The 15,253-nt window shown below is 50.3% G+C and overlaps 2 protein-coding genes across 12 annotated transcripts; one reads left to right on the forward strand and one right to left on the reverse strand.

Moving 5' to 3' along the window:
• Positions 1 to 7,514: 7,514 nt before the first annotated feature.
• ARHGEF39 (Rho guanine nucleotide exchange factor 39) lies at positions 7,515 to 12,055 on the forward strand. Of its 7 annotated transcripts, none has more exons than XM_033238156.1 (9): positions 7,515 to 7,763; positions 7,974 to 8,068; positions 8,348 to 8,468; positions 8,715 to 8,833; positions 9,448 to 9,518; positions 9,768 to 9,896; positions 10,102 to 10,331; positions 10,576 to 10,664; positions 10,840 to 12,055. In XM_033238156.1, the coding sequence occupies exons 1-9, from the start codon at positions 7,626 to 7,628 to the stop codon at positions 10,853 to 10,855; spliced, it is 1,008 nt and encodes a 335-aa protein (XP_033094047.1). In that variant the 5' UTR covers positions 7,515 to 7,625; the 3' UTR covers positions 10,856 to 12,055. The 7 variants fall into 7 exon arrangements, with proteins under 7 accessions (XP_033094047.1, XP_033094046.1, XP_033094048.1 ...); XM_033238155.1 differs by having other exon boundaries at positions 10,499 to 10,664; positions 10,840 to 11,425; XM_033238151.1 differs by having other exon boundaries at positions 7,607 to 7,763; positions 10,499 to 10,664; positions 10,843 to 11,425.
• CCDC107 (coiled-coil domain containing 107) lies at positions 11,631 to 14,871 on the reverse strand. 5 transcript variants are annotated; one of them, XM_033238162.1, is made up of 6 exons: positions 14,648 to 14,871; positions 14,402 to 14,553; positions 12,358 to 12,418; positions 12,171 to 12,261; positions 11,996 to 12,072; positions 11,631 to 11,878 (listed from the first exon to the last, which is right to left on the reverse strand). In XM_033238162.1, exons 1-6 carry the CDS (start codon positions 14,751 to 14,753, stop codon positions 11,655 to 11,657), a joined length of 711 nt encoding a protein of 236 aa, XP_033094053.1. In that variant the 5' UTR covers positions 14,754 to 14,871; the 3' UTR covers positions 11,631 to 11,654. The 5 variants fall into 5 exon arrangements, with proteins under 5 accessions (XP_033094053.1, XP_033094052.1, XP_033094051.1 ...); XM_033238161.1 differs by having other exon boundaries at positions 11,981 to 12,072; XM_033238160.1 differs by having other exon boundaries at positions 11,960 to 12,072.
• Between the last annotated feature and the right edge of the window lie 382 nt (positions 14,872 to 15,253).

Consider the following 15,253-nt stretch of genomic DNA (forward strand, 5'->3'; position numbering starts at 1 on the left):
CAGTAGGTACACACCAATATGGTTGAGTAGGTTAATTAAATATATTAATTTTTTTTTTTTTTTTTTTTTTTGAGGCAGAGTCTTGCTCTGTCGCCCGGACTGGAGTGCAGTGGCCGAATCTCAGCTCACTGCAAGCTCCGCCTCCCAGGTTTATGCCATTCTCCTGCCTCAGCCTCCCGAGTAGCTGGGACTACAGGGGCCCGCCACCTCGCCCGGCTAGTTTTTGTATTTTTTAGTAGAGACGGGGTTTCACCGTGTTAGCCAGGATGATCTTGATCTCCTGACCTCGTGATCCGCCCGCTTCGGCCTCCCAAAGTGCTGGGATTACAGGCTTGAGCCACCGTGCCCGGCCTATATTAAGATATTTCTAATCCTGTTGGCATATAGCCATGGCCCCTAGCTCCAGGGTGCCCCTGCTACCCTAGCTCTTCCTTAGGGAGCCTCTAGACCTCCTGATCCCTTATCTAAAGAGGTATTGCCTGGCATAACAGAGTCCCCAGGAGCCCACTTGAGTGCCTCAGCCACCTTCAACTCTGATGGGTCAGTGCTTGTGCACTTGCTGCTGTGTTGCAAATAGTTTTACTGGCTGGGTGCGGTGACTTATGCCTCTAATACCAGCACTTTGGGAGGCCAAGGCAGGCAGATCACCTGAGGTCAGGAGTTCGAGACCAGCCTGGCCAACATGGCGAAACCCCATCTCTACTAAAAATACAAAAATTATCTGGGCATGGTGGCAGGCACCTGTGATGTCAGCTACTCAGGAGGCTGAGGCAGGAGAATCACTTGAACCTGGGAGGCAGAGTTTGCAGGGAGCCGAGATCGCACCACTGCAATCCAGCCTGGTGGACAGAGTGAGACTCTGTCTCAAAATAAAAATAAAAATGAAAATAATTTTTTAAAAAATCCTGGCTAACACAGTGAAACCCCGTGTCTACTGAAAATACAAAAAAAAAAAAAAAAAATAGCTGGGTGTGGTGGCGAGCACCTGTAGTCCCAGCTACTTGGGTGGCTGAGGCAGGAGAATGGTGTGAACCCGGGAGGCGGAGCTTGCAGTGAGCCGAGATCGCACCACTGCACTGCAACCTGGACGACAAAGGGAGACTCTATCTCAAAAAAAAAAAAAAAAGTTTTACTGTTCTCCCTGTCTAATCCCTTCTATTCTTTGAGACTCAGATGAAAGGCCACCTCCTTCAGGAAACTCCTTAACCAACCCTCTACCATTAGACTAGAAAAGATCCCTGTCATCTTTGAGCCAACCCAGTTCTTTACCTGCCTTCAATAATAACCTTGTCCACCATCTAACTCATATAAGGGTGATTTATGACATTTTATCTGCTCTAACAGCCTTCAGCTCCATAAGGGCAGGGCTCAGTACTTGATTGAGTCAGTCTTTTATTCAACAGCCATTATTGAGCATTTTCTGTTTGTAGATTACCTTGCCAGGTGCTTGAGAAATACCAAATTGACTAAGATATAGTCTCTGCCCTCAAGGAGCTCATTGTCAATGACCTATGCATGTCAAACCACAGCTATCCCATAAACAGGACATAACTTTTTACATTATTATTGTTTTCGAGACAAGGTCTTACTCTGTCACCTAGACTGGAGTACAGTGGAGTCATCATAGGTCACTGCAGGCTCAATCTCCCAGGCTCAAGTGATCCACCCACCTCAGCCTCCTGAGTAGCTAGGACCACAGGCACAAGCCACCACCCCTGGCTAATTTTTTAATTTGTTTTGTAGAGACGGGGTTTTGCTATATTGCCCAGGTTGGTCTTGAACTCTTGACCTCAAGTGATCCTCTGACCTCAAGTGATCCTCCCACCTCAGCCTCCAAAAGGTTGGGATTATAGGCGTAAGCCGCCATGCCTGGCCTCACACCACATTTTTGTGGCACTCCAAATCATCTGTGTTGTCAGATGACTGTCATATTGTACACCAAAATATATATGGCTGAATAACAGTTGTCCTCCAAATGGTCATCCTCAGATGTAATCAGCCTAAGATTCTAGGGTGCCATATCTGGAGCCAAATTCAGAGTTCTCCATGGCAGTGTGGTCCAGGGTACACTCTGAATGGCCAGCTGATTGTCTTGGTCAGCTCTGTCTTTAGCTTGGACCTTGCTTGGCCCCTGACACATGTAAGTACATGGTAATATCTGAATTGGACAGGCCTATACAAGACAGAATGTGGTAATGACTAATCCAGCTCTCTGTTACAGCTCACTCATTTTCCAAATGCGATTCCCTATGGCTCCGTTTCTCTCCTTGTCTCTCTCGTCTCTGATCTGAGTGGAGAATGTGGACTCTGATCCTGGATCATGCTGGGAGCCTGCCAAACCCTCAAACAGGTTTGAGTTATTGTTTCCTGAGTCTCCCCAGGTTGGGACAGAGTGTACTCAGGACTGACTGACGAGGGCACCCCACACCTGGATCAGGACCTCTCTGATCCAGGTTATTATAGGCCAAGTGTTTGTTTGTGAGGGTTTGTGTTTTCAAACACCGAAGGGTCATGTTACCAAAACGTGTCTCCGCCTATCTCAGCATGGCAGAGGAGGAAACTATTCACTGGTTGGGTAGAAGGGAAAATGCTCCCTCTCCCAAGTCATGGCTTGGGGGCAAAGACTGATCCAATTCCTTATAGAACCTTGAGGCTGACTTGTAGTTCTGGCCACCTCCCCATCTTTATTCATTTCCAAGGGCTGCTGTAACAAATTACCACCAACTGTGTGGCTTAAAACAACAGAAATGGATTTTCTCACAGTTGTGGAGGCCAGAAGTCTGAAATCAAGGTTTTGGCAGGGCTGGACTCTCTCTGAAGGCTCTGGGAAAGAATCCTTCCTTGCCTTTTCTAACTTCTGGCGGCTCCAGGCATTCCTTGACTTGTAGCTGCATTACTCTATGTCTGCCTCCAACTTCGCATGGCCTTCTCTTGCCCCTGTGTCTCCACTGGGTGTTTCTCATTGAGACACTTGTCATTGGATTTAGGGCCCACCAACATAATCCAGAATGATCTCATCTCAAGATCCTTAACTATTGGGAGGCCGAGGTGGACAGATCACGAGGTCAGGAGATCGAGACCATCCTGGCTAACACGGTGAAACCCCGTCTCTACTAAAAATACAAAAAATTAGCTGGGCGTGGTGGTGGGCACCTGTAGTCCCAGCTACTTGGGAGTCTGAGGGAGGAGAATGGCGTGAACCCGGAATGTGGAGCTTGCAGTGAGCCGAGATTGCGCCACTGCACTCCAGCCTGGGCGACAGAGTGACTCCGTCTCAAAAAAGAAAAAAAGATCCTTTACTAATTATATCTGCAAAGATACTTTTTCCAAACAAGGTCACATATGCAGGTCTTGGGGATTAGGACATGGATGTGCCTTTATGGGGCCACCATTTAGTCCACCATCAGTACAGTGGAACTGAAGTGGATGCACAGGATGGGAAGGGGTGAGTTCATATTGAAGACTCTCATGCTTTTGCCCTTATCCTGCTCCTTATCTTTGCAAGGCAGTGCCATCCACTCCCATGGCTTCTATAAATTGATGACACCCAAGTATTCCCAGTCTGGACTCTCTCCCCATGTCAGACCCATAACCATCTGCCTAATAGACAAGACCCAAGACATCTCCACTTGGATGTCCCACGAGTATTTCAAGTTTAACAGGCCCCAGGTTGAATTTGTCTTCCCCACAACCTTCTCTTCGTTCTCCTTCAGTGAATAGCACCACCCTCCGCCTAGAAGCCAGAAACCTGGTACCATCTCTACTTTCTTTTTTTTTTTTTTTTTTTGAGACAGAGTCTGGCTCAGTCACCCAGGCTGGAGTGCAGTGGCCGGATCTCAGCTCATTACAAGCTCCGCCTCCCAGGTTTACGCCATTCTCCTGCCTCAGCCTCCCGAGTAGCTGGGACTACAGGGGCCCGCCACCTCGCCCAGCTAGTTTTTTGTATTTTTTAGTAGAGACGGTTTCACCGCGTTAGCCAGGATGGTCTCGATCTCCTGACCTCGTGATCCACCCGTCTCAGCCTCCCAAAGTGCTGGGATTACAGGCTTGAGCCACCGCGCCCGGCACCATCTCTATTTTCATCTTTTCCTTCACCCTAGCATTCAATAACCATGCCCTATAGATTCTACCTTCTAAATTTTTCATCCACATTTTTCATCTTTGCTCACACTTACGTCAGCTTTTACCTGGATGACTGCAACTGCCTCCTGATAGGTCTTGCTGAGTCCAGCTAACCAGAGTGATGTTTCTAAAATGGCACATCTCATGATCTCACTCCCTGTTTAAGGCCTTTCTTTTTTTTTTTTTTTGAGGCGGAGTCTCGCTCTGTCACCCAGGCTGGAGTGCAGTGGCCGGATCTCAGCTCACTGCAAGCTCCGCCTCCCGGGTTTACGCCATTCTCTTGCCTCAGCCTCCCGAGTAGCTGGGACTACAGGCGCCCGCCACCTCGCCTGGCTAGTTTTTTTTTTTTTGTATTTTTAGTAGAGACGGGGTTTCACCGTGTTCGCCAGGATGGTCTCGATCTCCTGACCTCGTGATCCGCCCGTCTCGGCCTCCCAAAGTGCTGGGATTACAGGCTTGAGCCACCGCGCCCGGCCAAGGCCTTTCAATGGTTTCCCATTGCTCTTAGGATAAGGTTCACAGTAACTGACGTGGCCTTCAGCGGGCCACCATTGCCCTGGTTTCCATGGCGGGCTTGTGACCTAGGGGGGTCCAATCAGTGAAGCTCTCTGTCTGAAGTATTTGATGGCTAAGGGAACCAATTCTGTGGACAACACATAAAGAAGCACACAGTCATTGTAACTGTGGGCAGCCATCTTGTATCCACAATGGAAGCCAGCCTTAAGATGAAGGTAAAACCATGGAAGGCACGGTGGAGTGGTGGAAAGAGGTCCTTGGTAACATGATTGAGCTGCTGGATTAGGCCAACACTAGGGCCCACCTGCTTCTGGACTTTTCAGTTGCATGAGTTAATAAATTATCTTAATGTTTAGCCACTTTGAATTTATTATTACTTATATCACAATTTTACTGATATAAATTCCTTCTAAGTTTGGCCTCTGTCTACCTCTCCAGTCTCCTTTGTCATCACTCTCTCCCTTGCAGTCTATGCTCTCATCTTACACAACGTCTAGCAGTTCCTTAAATTCATCATTTGCTTGTATATGTGTGTGTCCAGGCCTTTGTCCGTGCTGTTTGACTCTTTTTTCCACTTCCCCTGCTGCCAGCGCCCAGCTCTGCCTAGCCAGGTTTTATTCGTTCTTCAGATCATCAGTTCACATATCACTTCCTTTGAGAAGCCTTCCCTGACTCCTACACTAGGATCAGTCCCTTCACTACATGATTGTGTAGAAGCCTACATGTCCCTTGTAATGTTTCCTCTTTTTATGGTGACTCCTTACTGTATCTGTCATGCTGGAGTGTAAGCTCCTTATGGGCAGGAGTCATATTTCTCTTGTCCACCATTTCATCTTCATGCCTAGCACAGGACCTGGCACATGATTGGCATTTCATTTTTTTTTTTTTTTCTGAGATGGAGTTTCGCTCTTGTTACTCAGGCTGGAGTGCAATGGCACAATCTCAGCTCACTGCAACCTCTGCCTCCCGGGTTCAAGAGATTCTCCTGCCTCAGCCTCCCAAGTAGCTGGGATTACAGGCATGTGCCACCATGCCCGGTTAATTTTGTATTTTTAGTAGAGACGGAGTTTCACCATGTTGGTCAGGCTGGTCTCCGACAACACATAAAGAAGCACACAGCCATTGTAACTGTAACTACCGACCTCAGGTGATCTGCCTACCTCGGCCCCCCAAAGTGCTGGGATTACAGGCGTGAACCACCATACTCAGCCTAATTTTGTTGAATGACTGATGATTGTTGTTCAAAGCATCCCCAGGGCTTCTCCAGCATCCATCAGATTGAAAGCAAAATTTGAGGATAAAGAATAAAGGGGTTACTGACTACCCTCTGAACCTCCTCCTGTTGGCCCCTCCTATCTTTGGCTGTGGGAGAAGAGTTTAGCAGCTGTTCCAGGTAGAGTGTGGTATGCCTGACTTGCTCTGTGGGAGACTTGGTCCCCAGGGAATTAGTTGTCGCCAACTGTTTTCAGTGTGTCCTCTCGGCTTTGCCCTCTTCCCCAACCGATGCTTACAGGAGGCTCTATTCTCCACCCCCTCCCACCCACCCAAAGCACTAACACACACTGGCAGCATTCACAAACATACCCATCACCAACTGCACCCCAGGTGTTGTGGTCTACTCTCATTACCTGGGCTCACAGTGACACCAATGACCACGGGATTATCTCTCCTCTTCTATGTTCCGAGCTCTTAGTGTGTGGACTGTCCCACATTCACTTGAGACAGTGTAAGCAGTCCTCTACCTATTTGGTATCACTACCAGTTTCCTTGGGACATGAGCCCAAGGTACAGTCTGATCCAAACTCTCCCCTTCCTTCAACCAAGCGCTTCAAGTTATTCCTCCCTGGTCTAAGCCCAGCATTTATTTCTTTCTTAGAATTCTTAGAATGTCAGAGCTGGTGGGGAGGTGGTGGGGACCTCAGAACCTTGACAATCCCCTGGTTCTTGGCTTGGGGTCCAGATTCCTAGGAGACCCAAACAGTAGGGAGGGGGCCTAAAGTTTCTGACATTTTTTTTTTTATAACTTTTTTTTTCTAACTGCAAAGTAATGCATGCTTAATGTAGAAAACTTGGGAAAGGCAGAAGTATAAGGGAATTTTAAAAATCGCCCTGTCTGTCCCATTCATCCCTTTAGCTTCAGTGATCCAGTGCCTGGCACAGATACAGATTAGGTACTTAATACATATTTGTTAAACAAATTATCTTCAATTCCATTACTCAGAGATAAAAACCACAGCTAACTTTTTTTTTCTTTCTTTCTTTTTTTTTTTGTAGAGATGAAGTCTCGAACTCCTGGGCTCAGGCGATGCTCCCGCCTCTGCCTCCCAAAGTGCTGGAATTACAGGTGTGAGCTCTCGTGCCGGCCACACAGTTAGCTTTTGCTTGTTTCGCCTTCAAACATTTTATATGTATTTTATACAAAGGGGATTATATTATACACCTTTGTAGCCTGCTTTTTTCCTCTCAGCAATATACTTACTATGTGTTTTCCCATATTAATAGCTTCTTCACAACACCATTTTTAATACTTTCATATCATTCCTTCAAATGGCTATACCTTTTCCTAGCCAATTCTGGGAACAACTGACCCCCTGGCATTCGGCATGGGCCCAGGACAGAATGTGTACTGTAATGATCGCGCCCCACCCCCCATCCCAATTCTCCAGATACAACACTAAGTTCCTGCCAGCATCTGCAGCCCGTCTCCTGACTGAAAGTTCAGGCTGCTGCTCCAACATAGTGCCACTCAGAGGAGGGCCGCACACCTGCCCCACCCCGCCCTGCCCCTGCCGGCGCCGCGCACCTAAGGCGCCGCCCTGGCGGTGGGACAGGACGAAAGAGACCCTGCGCGGTCCGGCCGGCCGCCGCGCATGCTCCTTCCTGCGCGCTCCTCTCCCCGGCCCCGCCTCCGCGGCTCCCGCCCTAGAGCGGTTGGGATTTGAATCTGCCGCGGGTTGCAGCCGGAAGTGTCGAACCCCTAGCCAGGCATGGAGATCCACTACCCCGGTGTGCGGTCCCCGGTGCAAGAGCAGCGTGCCCGCTGGGAGCGGAAACGCGCTTGCACCGCCCAGGAGCTGCTAGAGACTGAGCGGCGCTACCAAGAACAGCTGGGGCTGGTGGCCACGGTGCGGTACCTGGCAACACTCCCATTATGGAACAGGGACCCTAGGGGGTGGGAGGGTCTCTGCGAGGTCGGTAACCCGGAATAGGGTGGTCTTGGACTATCCCTCTGCATGTAGGGAGCCTGGGCAGACTTCTGCGGTTTCTGGGGGAGCTTGGCGTTAGTTAGCCTCCTCTTCCTCCAGGCTGGGAACCAATATTCTCTCCTTCCGCAGTACTTTTTGGGGATCCTGAAAGCCAAGGGGACCCTGCGACCACCTGAGCGCCAGGCCCTGTTTGGCTCCTGGGAACTCATCTACGGCGCCAGCCAGTAAGTGGAAGGGGCACAGGGAGAGGAAAGGAGGGAGAGTCCTGGCCTGTGGCCGTGCACAGAGCTTGGAGTCAGAGACTCATGTTTATCAGGTTCTATTTGGAATCCACCAGTTACCTCACCTGTGACCTTGGCCCAGTGCCTTTAGCATGCCCTTATTCTCCATCTGTACAATGGGGTAATAGCACTACTATTAGTGCTATTAATTTTCATGAAAACTAAATGAGGTGGTGCTTGAGTGGCTCTATAGCTGCCCTTTTGCTGTCCTCGCCCACACAGGGAGCTGCTTCCCTACCTGGAAGGAGGATGCTGGGGCCAAGGGCTGGAGGGCTTCTGCCGCCACTTGGAGCTCTATAACCAATTTGCTGCCAACTCAGAGAGATCCCAGACCACCCTGCAGGTAACCCGGAGATGACCTCAAATCTTGCCCCTTACTTTTCCCCTTCATCTGGAGACCCAAACTTTATACATTTCCTGCATTTATAGAGCCCTCTGGGTGCTCAGCTCTGTGGTAAGTTCCCTGTAGGGAGACAGGGTTTCTCTTAGGAGCGCACAGCTTACTGAAGGCTGGGAATGTGGATACAGATGAATGCAATATAAGGAGTGGCTTGTCTCCTTGCTTCCAATCCTTTCTCCCTCACTCCAGGAGCAGCTAAAGAAAAATAAAGGTTTCCGGAGGTTTGTGCGGCTTCAGGAAAGCCGCCCTGAGTTTGGGGGCCTTCAGCTCCAGGACCTACTCCCTCTGCCTCTGCAGCGGCTCCAGCAGTGAGTGAACTTCCCTTGATTCCAGCCGCCTCTCTCTTTGAGATTGTATGACTGCGGCCCTCAGCTTTGTGGGATGTCTTGGGGTTGATCCCAAAGCCCTGCCTCGACCCTGAGCCAAATTGCTTCTAAAAACCTTTTGCAAGAGTAAATGTGAACCCATTGGAGTACTGAGAGTCTGCAGCCTGAGGCTCTCAGCTGGAACTGTGGAACTTTACATTGGGAGCCTCTACTAGGGCCTGAGGCATGGTGTCTGGAAAAGTTTCAGATGAGGGGCTGGCCTGGCTTAGAATTTCTGTCTCTGGGTTAAGCCTGAGTTAAGGGCTATAGTCAGGCTGTCTGTAGCATCCTCCTTGGGTTGATAAACTTTCATCTTCCAGTCTGGCCTCCTGAACTATGGCTAGTCTGCCACTAACTCTTCAGTGCGGGATGGAAGAGGGCTGTGTGGTGTGAGCCCTGGTTCTGAGTCCTACATGAAAGAAGGGGATACAGTAGCCGAAAGCAGATCTTTCCTGGCCTTGCAATTGAAGTATGGGGTAGAGGGTGATCTGCACATCAGGCAGGGGGAGTTTTGCCTGGCTGTGCTTCCCCTCAGACTTCCCACTGTTGAATTCCAGGTATGAGAATCTCGTCGTTGCTTTGGCTGAAAACACAGGTCCCAACAGCCCTGACCATCAACAGCTCACACGTAGGTTCTTGCTCCTCTGCAACGCAGGCTGGAGGCTTCCTTTCCTGTATCCCTTTCTGACTCTGACCTCCAACAATGTCTGGTATGACCCTATCTTCCAGTGACATGTATACAGTGTCCCTACTGCTCTGCCTTTTCTTCAAGAAGTCAGACCCTGACCCTGGTCCTCTCCAGAATAGCCTCTTTCACAACCATGCCACCCAAAGTCAAAGTTATATGGGGAGTAAGGTGTGGGAGATGTTATTCCAGGGGCTGCCCGACTGATAAGTGAGACTGCCCAGAGAGTCCACACTATTGGTCAGAAACAGAAGAATGACCAGCACCTTCGGCGTGTCCAGGCTCTGCTCAGTGGACGCCAGGCAAAGGGGCTGACCTCAGGTAGCCTGCCTACTTCCCCTCAAACCTCAACTGCCCCGTCTTTTATTTTTATCTAACTCTCCAAACGCCAACCAGCTGCTCTTTTCTTACTCACCCTTCTTCCTGTATTGACCCAGCACATAACCCCTGTTTTCTCAGCTTCCCTTTCCTCTTATTCCCATGGATCCTGAAGCTGCACTAGAATAACAGCGCTTCCATCCCCCAGGGCGCTGGTTCCTACGCCAGGGCTGGCTGTTGGTGGTGCCTCCCCATGGGGAGCCTCGGCCCCGCATGTTCTTCCTCTTCACTGATGTGCTCCTCATGGCTAAGCCTCGACCTCCACTGCACCTGCTGCAGAGCGGCACCTTTGCCTGCAAGGCCCTCTACCCCATGGCCCAGTGTCAACTCAGCAGGGTCTTTGGCCACTCAGGAGGCCCTTGTGGTGGGCTGCTCAGTGTAAGTAATAGGTGGGAACCCTAGACCCAAAATATATCTCAGATGCTTATGGGCTGGTTTATCTCCCTGGTCTGGGTCCCTTTTCATAGGAACAGTGCCATCTACATTGAGAGAGGATAGCTGGGGCTCAGGCTTTATACCTAGTAATTGTCTCATCCCTGAATTAGCTCCATGAAAACAGCAAGGGCTTCAGCTTTAGCCTGGACCTTTCTGAGCCATGTGCTAAGAGGTGGTCTCTCTCTAGCTGTCCTTCCCTCATGAGAAGCTACTGCTTATGTCCACAGACCAGGAGGAGCTGTCACGCTGGTACCACAGTCTGACTTGGGCTATCAGGTAAGTTGTCTTCCCCCAGGAAGGGTGCTGTGATGAGGCCCACAAGCAGGAAATAGGCAGTTCCTGTCTCATGCCCTACATTGGTCTGGCACACCCCAGCCACCAACCCCACAGATGATTTTGTCTGAAAAGAGCACTCATGCCAGTGCCTGAACTGACTGTCTTCTCTCCACAGCAGCCAGAAAAACTAGAGGAGTCTTACAGATTCCAGAACTCAGGATACCTCAGGGATAGGTCACAGCCAGGACTACAAAGGAATCTTCTTCAGCACTGAACAAAATAGAACCCTTCATGATTTGACAAAGGTCACTTTGTGTTTGCCTGGACCAAGCTACTCAAGATCACCTGACCAACTCTTAAAAATCACGACCAGGCACAGTGGCTCATGCCTGTAATCCCAGCACTTTGGGAAGCAGAGGTGGGAGGATCATCTGAGACCGGGAGTTCAAGACCAGCCTGGGCAACACAGTGAGTGAGACCCTGTCTCTATTTAAGAAATTTTATTAAAAAAGAAGAATCAGGAAACCAAGTCTGACCCAACTGAACAAGCCCCTAACACAGTTGAGGGGATTTGGGACTGATAAGCTCCATGCTGTGTCCATGGCCCATCATTTATCAAGGCTGCAGCTTTGTAAATGTGGCTATTTTTATGTTGTGTATAGTTTCTATCATTTATTTTTCCACTGGATTTGAGTAAAGTTTTTTTCTTTTTTGGGGGAAAGACCCTTCTGTCTCAGTTTTGCTATGAGAAAAGGGATTTTTGGGCCCTGAATACCGGCATGCTGGTGGCCTCAGGAATACAAGGAAAAGAGCTGGAGCTCCCTCTATCTTCTCTGCTGTCACACTGGAAGGCAGCCTCTTTTTGTCCTAATAAGGACAGCTCTTCAAGAAGGCTCAGTTGTCCTTAGGCACCTAGTATGGGTGTGTACAACCAGCTAGGATGGAAAAACACACAGGAGCGCCCCATCACAAAAACAGACTTTGTTTTACTCAACCTTCAGCTATCGTCCCTCCTTCCCAGCCAGGGCTGTGACTGGGACCCTCTGCCACAGTCTGGCTGCACCTTCTCCGTAGGCCCCGTTCCACCTCCCGGGAAGTAGATAGGTTCCATGTCTCTGTGGTCCAGTTTGTGGGCTCCTCCCAGTCCTGACTGTCACCAACCTCCTCCTCGTCCTCCTTTAAACAAAAGTCCTCAGGAAGAGATGTGCTGGTCTCTGTGTGGGGAGAGATCAGGAATGTTCCAGTTTCAGAGACTTTGTCTCCACCTCCAGCAGACTCGCCTCCCAAACCTTCACCTGGTTCTGAAGCCTCCATACCCTTGTCCGGCTTGCTGTCTTGCAGCAGCTCATGGATGGTCCGTAGCTTCATGTTCAGAAGCTCCTGCTGGGCTCCAGCCAGAGTAGTCACACTGAAGAAATGTCCACTCAGTGGCTCCCAACCTATGTCCACATTCCTCCCTCCTGCCACAAATTCCCCCAAAATTAACAGAATCATTGCTCTCCTCACCGCTCAAAAAGGGGGTCCAGCTGGGCCATCAGGTTGTTCAGGTGCTGCTCTGTCTGGGCCAGCTGTTGTGTCAACTGGGCCAGCTGTTGCTCTGGGGATAAGGCAAAAAAGGGGGGCAGAAGTGGTGACGTATCTTCTGCTGTCCCCTAATCTCCCCCTACCCAGCACAGACTTCTGCTAAACCCACCTGACTGCAGTGGCTGCTGCTTGCTTGCCTCCTTGTGGAGAACCGCAGTTTCATCTTTCCCCTGTTGTGGAAGAAGGAAAGGGCAGTACTGAAGCAACAAGGTCCTGCTCCACCTCAGTCTCCAGAGCCAGCCAGGAGACAGTGCCATTTGAGGTGGAGACGGTCATTGGGTTTTTAGCTCAGAGAATAGCAATTCTAGTCTATCTAGCTCCTCACCCAGCACATGAAGCAACATGTCCTATGTCCCACACACGGTCATTCAGTTTGCTGAAAAACACCTCCAGGAATGAGCAACTCTCTCCGGTTTGAATATAGCTCTGGTGGCTGGGTGCGGTGGCTCACACCTGTAATCCCAGCACTTTGGGAGGCCGAGGTGGGTGGATCACCTGAGGTCAGGAGTTTGAGACCAGCCTGGCCAACATGGTGAAACCCCGTCTCTACGCGTCTCTACTAAAAATACAAAAATTAGCCGGCGTGGTGGCAGGTGCCTGTAATCCCAGCTACTTGAAAGGCTGAGGCAGGAGAATTGCGTGAACCTGGGAGCCGGAGGTTGCAGTGAGCTGAGATCGCACTGCTGCACTCCAGCCTGGGTGACACAGGGAGACTCCGTCTCAAAAAACAAAAACAAAAACCCTGGTTGTTAAGACAGTTCATGCATAAAGCCAAAATTTGTCCTTTATGTATCTTCTTTCCATAGTGCTTACTGGAGCCTTCCAAAATAATGTCTCCTCAATGTGACAGCCCCTCACGAATTTGAAGACAATGGTCACACCCTCACCCCCTTTCCTGAGTCTTTTCTGGTTTAGTAACTTCAGTCTTTACAGTCAGTGCTCACTGACAGTGGTTTTCTCTGGTGGTTTACTGAACATGTAGTGCTCTTAAAGCAGTGCCCTGAGGCGAATATAATTCTCCAGGGGCATTCTGATCAACAGGTGAAGCACAGTGCCATGTTCCCAGCACTGATTTGGGAAGTGGCTTGTCACATCCCACAGTGAACTCAGTCAACTGGAATGCCTAAGTCTCTCTCGTAAGAGTTGCTGCTATGTTATGTTTCTTCCAAACTGTACTCAGGTCCAAGAATAGAATTTACTAGTCTGTCCTCAAAGTTCATCATTAAATTCAGTCATTCATCCTAGCCTGTCACATCTACCTGGGGTCATTATTAGCTATTTCTTCTAGTTTCATGCATCTAAACTGGTTCCATCGGTTCTATTTTTTTGTTGTTGTTGTTGTTTTTGTTTTTGTTTTTGTTTTTGAGGCGGAGTCTCGCTCTGTCGCCCAGCCTGGAGTGCAGTGGCCGGTTCTCAGCTCACTGCAAGCTCCGCCTCCCGGGTTTACGCCATTCTCCTGCCTCAGCCTCCCGAGTAGCTGGGACTACAGGCGCCCGTCACGTCGCCCGGCTAGTTTTTGTATTTTTAGTAGAGACGGGGTTTCACCGTGTTAGCCAGGATGGTCTCGATCTCCTGACCTCGTGATCGGCCCGTCTCGGCCTCCCAAAGTGCTGGGATTACAGGCTTGAGCCACCGCGCCCGGCCGGTTCTATTTTATAATGCAACTGCGTAATAGGGTCAGGGCTAAAGACACAGCAGTGGAAGGTACTACTTTTCAAAATGTACTGTCAACTTACATTTCAGGGCCTCCTTCTCAAGGAGAACATAAGACCACTTCGTATCTGGAACTCTAGAAACACGCTGCAGCAATCAACCTCCTGTGCCAAGGTGGCCCCACTCTTGTAGCATGGACACTACTAGCTGGGTTCAAATCCCAGCTCCAGTAGTTGCCAGCGCTGGGTGACCTCGAGCAAGTGACTACTCTTCACTAGATTGTGGGAGAACTAAATGTGATGGTTATTATTTATTTACAATTCACCACACGCTCTTCACATCCGTTACCTCCCTGGATCCTCAACATAACCTCATAATATTGGAAGGCCAACAGACTGTTTTTATTTTACAGAGAGGGAAGCTGTGTCTTGCTCTTGGTACCCTGGCGCCCCCATGGGAGATTCGGGCTCAGGGCATCCCCACCCCCGGCAGTCCCGCACCTGCAAACACTTGTACAGCACAAAAGCCACGACGGCCGCGGTGTAAAGCGCCCCCAGAGGCAGCGACCCGCCCCGGGCCCGCTCGCGCTGGTCCTTGAGCGGTGGTCGCCGTCGGGGTTCCGTGGCCCCAGAGCCGGGGTGGGCTGCGTTCCCTGCGGAGGGAGGACATAGGGAAGTCAGCCGAGCTGGGTGGGGCCTGGGACCCGTGCGCAGGCCCGGCCCTTCTCCAGCAGCCCTCGCTGATACCTGGGTGTGCCCGGAGGTCGGGATTGGCGCGGTCTCCTAGGACCCCGGGCAGCGCAGACACAAGCAGCAGCCCCACCAAACCGAAAAGCGAAACTGGGACCGCCATTGCCGGCCCACGGGTAGAGGGATGAGGCCGGCGGTGCCGAAGCGGTCCGGCGTTGACCGGCCGCCCTAGTGCGCACGCGCACGCGAGCAGGCCCACTACGGGACTCCCGGGGAGGCCACGCCCACTCCTCATTGGGCGGGGCCAGGCCATATTTGCATAAGATAATGTCATTCCAGCTTTCCTGCATTTGCTCATTCCTTATCTATTAAGCTATTCTGTTAGCCACAATGCCTCTGGAAACCTATAGTCTTAGAAAGTTACGCCCCAAAACGGTTTGTTTTTCTCTCACGCCACCAACTTTCTCACCCTAATCTAAAAATAAAATTTCTTTTAGGCCTATAAAGTAATACGCTCTGGCGGTAATAGCTTAGGTCGTGCTGAAGGCCTGTATCCTAGGCTACAAACTGGGGATCTCTGTTCCTCCATTCCTGCCTAGGGGAAAGTCCCCGGACCTCGGGCAGAGAGTGCCACGTGCATAAGCACGTAGACATTCCCCACTT

The sequence above is a fragment of the Trachypithecus francoisi genome, unplaced genomic scaffold, assembly GCF_009764315.1.
Source record: "Trachypithecus francoisi isolate TF-2019V2 unplaced genomic scaffold, Tfra_2.0 Lachesis_group16, whole genome shotgun sequence".
NCBI lineage: Eukaryota > Metazoa > Chordata > Mammalia > Primates > Cercopithecidae > Trachypithecus > Trachypithecus francoisi.

Coding starts and splice junctions, on each gene's coding strand:
- CCDC107 (XM_033238159.1), bottom strand. CDS start 14,753: ATGGCGGTCCCAGTTTCGCTTTTCGGTTTGGTGGGGCTGCTGCTTGTG. Junction 14,554..14,647: donor CGACCTCCGGGCACACCCAG/GTATCAGCGAGG, acceptor CTCCCTCCGCAG/GGAACGCAGCCCACCCCGGC. Junction 12,419..14,401: donor TGCTGTACAAGTGTTTGCAG/GTGCGGGACTGC, acceptor CTTCCACAACAG/GGGAAAGATGAAACTGCGGT.
- ARHGEF39 (XM_033238155.1), top strand. CDS start 7,626: ATGGAGATCCACTACCCCGGTGTGCGGTCCCCGGTGCAAGAGCAGCGT. Junction 9,519..9,767: donor TGACCATCAACAGCTCACAC/GTAGGTTCTTGC, acceptor ATGTTATTCCAG/GGGCTGCCCGACTGATAAGT. Junction 10,332..10,498: donor CTTGTGGTGGGCTGCTCAGT/GTAAGTAATAGG, acceptor TCCCTGAATTAG/CTCCATGAAAACAGCAAGGG.